The sequence below is a fragment of the Amaranthus tricolor genome, chromosome 17 (genome assembly GCF_026212465.1).
Source record: "Amaranthus tricolor cultivar Red isolate AtriRed21 chromosome 17, ASM2621246v1, whole genome shotgun sequence".
Classification (NCBI taxonomy): Eukaryota; Viridiplantae; Streptophyta; class Magnoliopsida; order Caryophyllales; family Amaranthaceae; genus Amaranthus; species Amaranthus tricolor.
The window spans coordinates 5083376-5092754 of record NC_080063.1 but is presented as its reverse complement, the minus strand read 5'-3'; the positions used below and the strand labels follow the sequence as shown (position 1 = coordinate 5092754).

Sequence of the window (9379 nt, the reverse complement as noted above, 5' to 3'; positions counted from 1 at the left end):
AATAGTGCAATATTTCTAATGTTACACATAATTTAGAACTAAGAAATCATGTTTAGTGTTTTCTTGGTTGCTAGCTATTTCTATCGGACAACATCCTTGCCCAGACAAACAAAGATTTTGATATTTTGACTCTTCATTACTATTTGATATTCTCATAATGAGAATCATAAATTATAAAAAATATTAAAATAAAATTAGTGAATAATTCACAAGTATAGTATAAAAATGTAAAAACAGAGGAAATAAATTTTAACATTGTACCATATAAACTATTAATTTAAGCCTAAAGTGATAATTGAGTTGATTCATCTTCCTAATTATCATGGCACTAAATCGTTATTTGTAGTGTTAATTACCTAATTAGTAAAACGTGCATATTATATAATAAAAAGTATATAATGACCTATAATTCATACATAAAGATTTAGGGAATTGATATTACCTGTGGAATTTCAGAGACCAAGTAAAATGTACTTTATATTCTTATTTCTTCACTTTTGAATTATTATTATTATAGACAAAGAAATGGTTTAAAAGTAAAGTACTCAATAATCAAGATAATGTTTTTCAAATTCTTTTCACTGTAAACAATTTATAATCAGGAAGTATTATCATTGTGAAGGAATTTATGCTTATCCTTAATAGAAGTGCTTCATATTCTTTTGGTGTGCACTAAATATGTTAGTAAATTTTGCTTTTAATTGAAGTAAATTATTATTACTGTTATAATTTGGTTTTTGATTAATTGATAGTAATTAATTAAATCCTTTCATATTTAGTTGTATAACTAAAAAGAGAAGTACTCTTTTCATAGAAATATATACTTTTTTAGGTTGGAATATTGGATGAAGAAGTATATAGTGACGGAAAAATTGTATTTGGAATTGACTTTGATATAATTACATGTGGCATAGAAGTTCTTGAATTATAATATGCATATATGATACATGGAAATACTTGTGAGCTATAAAGCTTTTGAAATATTTTTTGTTATTATTATGAAGTACTAATACAACATGGTGGCCATAATAACCACATTTCTTCATCTCTGATTCGGAGTACTTAAATTAAGTCCAAATTATATATAACTTCATCAAAATTACAATTATTATTAACCTCGTACAAAAAAAGCTCTTGAAGGCCCCTAAAACTAAACAAGCACTATTTCACTTGCATAACACATCATATATAAATTTTTATAATTTTCTCTCAAAAAGATGGAACATACTTTATATACTTTTCCATTTCTCATTTTTCACGATAACGTCACAGATAGAACATACAACATATATTAAAATCTCAACAACCAGCTTAACAGTCGATCATTTAATACGAAGTCGTTGAAGTGCCAAGTAAGCAATAATTCTGTAACCAACCAACATCAATCCCAAGATCCAAACATCCACCCACAAATGACTAAGGCCCATTGATTTAACAGCCGGAACATCAGTAACTTTGCACAATTCCCATTTACCCATCTTGAAACAAGGGTATGTATCATTTTCTTGGTATTGTACCCCTAAAAGCAATCTATAACAATAAAAGCTATAACTTAAATACTTAAGCCACACTATAAAAGGAGGGATTTGTTGAACATAGTATCCTCCTGCAATAAGGAACACTAGGGTTGTAACCGAGGCTAGGGTTGTGGCTGGTTTTATATCCATAAGTATGGCCCCTATCGCGAGGCCAAGACTTTGAGCAACTAACACATTGTAAAGAATAACAATGAGGGATAGAAGGAAGATTATAGGGCTTGGTTTTAGGCCTCCCATCCAATATATTATGAACACAAAGGCAGTTGGTAGGGCTAACTCTAAGGGTAAGTCTCCTATTGTTCTTGCTAAGAAATATGAGGATAGTTTGTACATTCCTGATGTTCTTTCTTTCATTAGCATTCTTCTTTCTTGTGGGAATGTGAAAACCGCGTTGTATAAAGGGTAAAATCCCCAAAATACCGAAAAGAAGAATATTAACGCCATCTGCAAAAATTTAAAATTTGTTAATTAAATTCTCGTTTATACATAATAAGTATGATAGACTATATTGTTAGAGTATTTAATATATCTTGGGTCTCAATCATCAGTTTAAGCTTTTGGTTGAGTTGATTCTTGGACATGATATCAAAGTATATAACATATCATGGGGCTTCAACCATCAGCTTAAGCTTTTGGTTGAGTTCGTTTTTTGATATGGTATCAGAAACCAACATGGCAAGAGGTCACGAGTTTGAATTTCAACCATCCCTCAATTAAAGTAGAATATTCCGTACCAACTTGCCAGGTATGAGGAGAGTTTGGGGGTGCATCTATGCTTCTGGACTAAAGGGCTATTAAGTAAAGGGGCGTGTCAGAGTACATAACATATTTTAGGGCCTCAACCACCAGCTTAAGCTTTTGGTTGACTTGGTTCCTTGACATATACTTCTATAACATATTAACCAAAAACTTAAGTTTGTGGTTGATTTTATTTATTGACATAATATCAAAATTCAATGTGACAAAAGGGTCACAGGTTCGAATCTCACCCAGCAGTCAATCAAGTGAAATATTTAGCCTAATGTATATAAAAAGAGCACGTGCAATATGCAATATCATTATTATTTTTAGTCTTCATGGCTCTTATGTGAAGATTGGTTAATAATAAGACTTTAACTATCAAATTAAAATTTTAAAACGTTAGTTAATAATAAGACTTCAACCATCAAATTAAACTTTTGAAACATTACGTGTTCATTTGAAAATCAGAAACCATTATTTGAAAAGAAATTTAATATGACAAATACTCCTATGAAATAATTGTGGGGGAGAAAATCAATTGGAATCACTTTGTCAATCTAAAAAGCTTAAATCAATACAAGCGTTTCTTAAACACCTAAACTTACATAAAGCTACTTTTATTATTGTGCTTTTCACAACTTTTTATTCTCATCACAAGTATATAATGTTTCGGTCTTATCAAATTTACTCTAATTTTTAAATTTGACTAAACAATTCTTTTATTTATATTTTTATTACCATATATATTTCTACATTAAATCTATTTTTATATTTAATTTATATTTTTATCTCATTTACACCTTTATCTTATTATTAAACAATATTAATTTTATATCTTATTTTTCTTAATTTTCTCATGATATACGTATGAGATAAATTTAATGATATAAAGGAATTAAATACACGAACTACAAGTCTACAACGTGAGATTCAGTGATTTGTGATGAGAACGACGAAACAAAAAACGCAAATCAAGGTGGATTTCCAATCAAATCAACAAGGTTGACAAATAATTTTTTCATGATATTATGCAATATGCGGATCTATTTAACAGATAAAAAGAAACCCTATCAATCAAAATGGAGATAAAATAAGTATCATCAAAAAATTCTATATTTCTTTGTCCCGTTTAATTTACACCTCTGATCTATATTTGCACCTTTTTTTATAGATCTGAGGTGTAAATATTAATTTGTAATAGGTGAGAAATACAAATAACAAGTGGATGATATTAATAAATATAATGAATTTATGAAATAAATAAAATAAATTACTAGCATTATTGCCAAAATAATTTTTTAAAGTGAGACTATCCAAAATAGAAATTGAGTGCAAATTAAATGAGAGAGGAGTATTCTCAAACATGAAGCATTATTATCTTATATTTTTCTTTTTGAACTTATTTAGGATAAAAAATAAAATACATCAGATTTATTCTTAAAACTAATCCATTTAGTGTATAGTATAGATAAATTGAAATTATAGGATGACATACAAGGGTAGTTCCGTTACGGTGAATTATGGGGTAATCTTGTTGATTGTTATATTATGAAATATGAGCCACTATTGTTTTTGTTGAATCAGAAAATAATTAACAAGAAAATAAATTATTCAAAAATAACAAATAAATTTATAGTTTTAACAACAAACTAATAAATATTGATTGGTAAACATCAATACTCTCAAACTTAATATTATAGCTCTTTAAATTAGTATATTCCATTGTATTATATTAACCAACAAACTAATAAATATTGATTAGTAAACCTCAATGCAATCAAATTTAATATCAACATTATCAACCCAATATTACACCCGAGAACAGGATCCGGGTGAAATAACGTACAATCCATTTCCGTACCCCTTTTGTGAGAAGGCCAGAGAAATACATATAGTTAGTTTTGATCGTATTATACAGTAATTGATTTTAAAAGCCAACCATTATATAGTCCGAGATATAAGTATAAAAAAATATATTAATAATTGGAACTTTGAGGAAGATATTTAATTAGGATTAGCATGCATTAAATAGAAGATTAAAATGGTAAAAGAAAGCAATGGAAGAGCTTACTCTATCTTCAATGTGGGATTCTGGGGTTTGCCACCAAAGGAGCCCACCAAGAATTGCAACACTTAAGACCTGAAATATTCTTAACCTATTAAATGCTTCATATCTTCTTTCTTTCATCCCTCTTTGTACTAATACTTTGAATTGATGCCACCAACTTGTGCACCATTGCTCTCCTTTTCTTCCTTTCCCTATATTCATTTAATTATTTTTCAATTTAATTAATTAATAAATTATCTATTGCAAATTTTATAGTTAATTCTCTTATTTAAACTTTTAACATTGTTCTTATCATTTTTTTCTTTTAACATTTAAAAGATATATATTATTGTTAGAATATATAATATATCAGCTTTTGGTTGTAACCCAAAATAAAATACCTAATTAACATTTTTTAATTAGTTTGGTTTATTGACATAGTATCAAAAGTTAATGCATGAGACAAAAAGATCACAATTTTAATTATCGTTCACCCTCACTTAAAATGGAACATTTAGCATTTGGTATGATGAAGAATTAAACTATATTCAAACTTTTAAGTTAAAGAATTCTAGTGTGAAGGGCTTAATGAAATATATAACATATCTTGGGACTACAATCACAAACTTAAACTATTGATTTAGTTGATCACTTGAAAATTATCTTGAGACAATTCTTGTATGAGACTCTTTTAAACAACTAAAATGTATATTTTGAGGTCTGTTAATTTTAACATTTAAAATAATTTTATCAACTACTTCTATTAAAAAATTAAACCGAGTATTTTAAATACGAATAAGTGGATGTTCTCATTTATTAGTTAAGCTTTTTATTCAATTTAGGATTATTATTATTATTGTTATTAATTAATAGTAGTCTACTAATTAACATGCATGCAAGCTATAAGTTATTGAAAGGAAAAGAATTGATGTTATACTTTGTAATGTAGAAGCATCTTTCTTGGAATCAAATGTATTAGCCGACTCCAAATTGGAAAGTTCAGACTTCAATGTTGTGTATATATTCTTTTCATAACCAGAAATAACAGCTTCTTTCACTTCCTTCTTCTCTTTCTCCATGTTTTCACCTTGTTCCATTGCATGCTTTGACTCCGGTCCAATTCCTAACAATTACTTTTTATTAATTAATTAATTATTAATAATAACGTTGCAAAAAAATAATCTTGGATTAGACTAGGGCTTTTCTTTTCAGACCTATAAGAAGAATTAATTATGTTTTCTCCGTAGTGTAAAAATACAGTTTCGATCAAGATCGTGATAATAGTTGTAAAACGAATTTCACAGCCAATACAAATGTTTTCAAGGTCAATGTGGCTTGTCTTTCGGTCATGGTAAACTAAAACACCTTTATAATACGGTCGTGATACGGTGATGCGATCTTATTTTTGCACTATAATAGGTAATTTTTTTATATTACAAAAGAAATTAAAGGCAACTTTTAGCACAACTTGGTATAATTGTTATTATAATTTTTTTTTTAATATAACTAATTTTTTAGCATAATTATGAGATGTCAAGCATTAATTAGACAATCCTGGTTCAAGTATAAAGCAAACCAATTAAAGGTGAAAAGGAAATTATTTAGATTTGGTTATCCTTGAACCTTAATCATCTATTAGCTGTCTATACAAATATAAATTAGTTTAAAAATAAAATGAATTATAATTAATGAAAAATTATCATGATGCTAGCTAACAATATAAACCTAGTTAGCACCAAAAATATTTGGTGGGGTACATATTTGAAGATAAGTGGGCTAGTCCTAATTTCTTGTTCCACTTCTACATATTTAAGTAAAGTTACAATGATGAATGATGAATGATCATCACATCCACCACTTTGAGGATAATATAGTAGGCCAAAACCTTACATCCAATCATAATTTTAGTACTATTAAAATTATTGATTATCCCTTTTCTAACCATATATGCATTCATTTGTCTCAATCAAATAGTTAAATTTAATAAAAAAAAAAACTTTATTATGAGAAAGGAAAATATAGCTATAATAAAAATCCAAAAATACATAATATCTTAGTAAATAACTTTTTTTTTTACTTTACATAACTTCTAACTTTTATTTTGATAAAACAACTAATCAACTTTTAAGCCAATAAAAAATTGCATATTAATAAAAAAAGTTTATAAATCGATTTTTTGGCTTATCAACCAATGCTTCATCAAAGCAGTTAACAATTTCAACTTGAGAAGTGAGACTTGATAGAGTGTGAAAATTTATCATATAATTAATCTATGGGCCCACTCATCATGTAGACACACTTGTAGGGCACTCGTTGAATCGGCCCACAAACCTATGGTTTATGAGCGTTGATTTGCATACACACTCATTAACGAAGTTTATTCTTTCCCAATACCATATGATAGTAGTAAGATTACCCACCAAACATTATATGTAAGATCATAACCTACTATTTTAGTAATATACAGTGCATTATCCACCGGACATTATATGTAAGTCCTGATGGAAATACTTCATATGTGAAACAAGATCCCACATCAATAAAATAGTGGCATCTGGACTTGCATATATATTGAGTGATTTAATCCTCCTACTACCATGTGGTTTAGGAAAATAATAAACCTTATCAAGTATATATGCAAGTCAACGCTCATGACCCGTGGGTTTATAGGCCCAAGTCCACATGTGCCCTTGAGTGTATCCACACGAGAGGGCCCATACGATGATTGTGTGACGAATTGTTACAACCTAATAAGTCCATTACCCAAGCTGTCAAACGTTCCATGTAAGTCCATAATAACTCATTAATTCAATGATGTGGGATCTTCTTCACAAATAAAATATTTCCAACAGGCTTCAAATCCATTCATATATACTTCCTTCGTTCTTAAATACTTCTACATTTCGATTATGGACACTATTCATCATTCAAGCTTATTTTATATATTGCGGTTAATGTGTAAGTAAAAATATACTCAATTTTGATCTTGTTTGAATCGTCTAATCGCATACTTTTATAATATGAACTTTTTATAATTTTTAGATGTGTATAATCCAATATATAAATGAACAAAATAATATTCATATTAAATTGCGTAAAAAGTCAAATGTAGCAAGTATTATAAAACCAAGTGGATAATAAAAGAAACAAAAAGAGAATGGCTTACCACTAGCAAGGTCAAGTAGTAGATCAGCAGGATTAATAGTAAAAGAAGTGGAAAACCCAATAGAAGAAAAATAATGAAGAGCGTAAGATGAAGACCCATAATAAATAGGACTACCCTCACTTAAAACAACCACCTTATCAAACATATGATATAATCTACTTGATGGTTGATGAATGGTTGTGATTAAACTTCTTCCTTTCTCAGCTAAACCCTTTAAAATACTCATTATTCTCATTGCTGTGGTTGAGTCTAGCCCAGATGTTGGTTCATCTAACAACATTAAACTAGGGTTAATTAACATTTCTTGACCAATACTTACCCTTTTTTTTTCACCCCCTGATATACCCCTCACTAATGGGCCCCCAATCATACTATTTCTTACTCGGGTCAGGCCCAATTCTGATATTACCGTTTCAACTTGGTTTACTTTTTCTGGGTGGGTCAGGGTGTTGGGTAACCTTAAAAGGGCAGTAAAGAAAAGAGTTTCGAATACAGTGAGGTGAGGGTATAGGATATCATCCTGGGGAACAAATCCTGACCGTCGTTTTATGATACCGGAAAAGGGTTGATTGTTGTAGGTGATTTTACCGTGGAGTAATTTTGTGTTGAGTCTTCCTCCGAGAGCGCTAAGTAGAGTGGTTTTACCGCTTCCTGAGGGACCCAACATGGCTAGGATTTCTCCTGGTTTTACCATCCCACTTACTCCTTTTAGAATTGTCTTTTCCTTGCTTTTTTTGCCTTCCAATTTTACCTTGTACACCACATCTTCAAACTAAAAAAAAGAAAAAAAAAACTTAATATTAGAAAATATTTATTTTTTTTGTCCTTTAGAAATTACTAAATAACATTTAAAACACTAGCTTTTTATTTTGACTTACGTTAGACAGTAAATTAATTTAAAAGAGTAATAAATTTTGATTTAAGAGAAAATATATTTTTGAGGAATTAATTTCTTTAATTTTTGTACATTGGATTGATAAGAAATTTATAAATGAAAATTAAGGTGCAAAACATTTTTTTAATAATTTTTTTATTGAATTTTTCTTTGAAAAAGTGCGAAACATTTTTAATTTATCTTTATTTTTAACTTCAATTAAAACTTTTTGATAGAAATATTTAAATTTTCATTTAAAAACTAGTGTTGATAAATAATTATTTTCCACGGAAAATATTTTTCTTCAATCTAATACCTCTTAAAACACGACAAATCGAACAAATTATAGATAAACGCACCAAAAAAAAAACTCTTCTATAAATAATTACATAATTGGAACTAGTAATTAATGTAATACTCCAAATAGAATTAAGATAGTCATTAAGAAACAAACCTTTAATGTGATGGGGAAATTAGGCTCCAACATGTTGGGGAAATAAATCTTGGGGGTAGGTATTGATGTTTATTATTGAAGTTGTAATAATAATTAAAACTAAGTGAAGGGCATAAAAGAAAAGAAAAAGGAAAATATAGGATTGAGAAAGGTGTTAGTTAAAAAAAATATTGTGTTGGAACAAGCTCAAAGTGAAGAGAGGGATGGTTGCAAGTATATATAGTGAAAAGAAAGGTGATATGAGAAAAGAGTGTAGCAAGAAGATTGCTTAGTTGATTAGTTTATAAGCTTAAAGAGAGTATCAACTAAGTGAAGTTTATACTACTCTTGCTTATGGGTGCTTATATTGGGTCTACCTCTTACCTTTTTGTTTGAATTATTATTCCAAACACAATTGTAACAAAATTTATGAAATGGGTATAAGCCACCCAAATAAGGAGGAGAATTAATCTCTTGCAAGTTTAAAAGACGTTCGCCACTTTAACCGATTGAAAGTAGTTGGTCAAACTTTTCAAGTTGATAAAGTGACATATCATATTATCATATTCTCTTTCTAAAT

The 9379-nt window shown here is 28.7% G+C and overlaps 1 protein-coding gene across 1 annotated transcript; it reads right to left on the bottom strand.

The window, feature by feature from the left end:
- Window positions 1-960: 960 nt before the first annotated feature.
- LOC130804726 (ABC transporter G family member 14-like) lies at window positions 961-9144 on the bottom strand. Its single transcript, XM_057669280.1, has 5 exons — window positions 8821-9144; window positions 7493-8264; window positions 5264-5449; window positions 4351-4538; window positions 961-1982 (listed from the first exon to the last, which is right to left on the bottom strand). The coding sequence occupies exons 1-5, from the start codon at window positions 8851-8853 to the stop codon at window positions 1323-1325; spliced, it is 1839 nt and encodes a 612-aa protein (XP_057525263.1). The 5' UTR covers window positions 8854-9144; the 3' UTR covers window positions 961-1322.
- Between the last annotated feature and the right edge of the window lie 235 nt (window positions 9145-9379).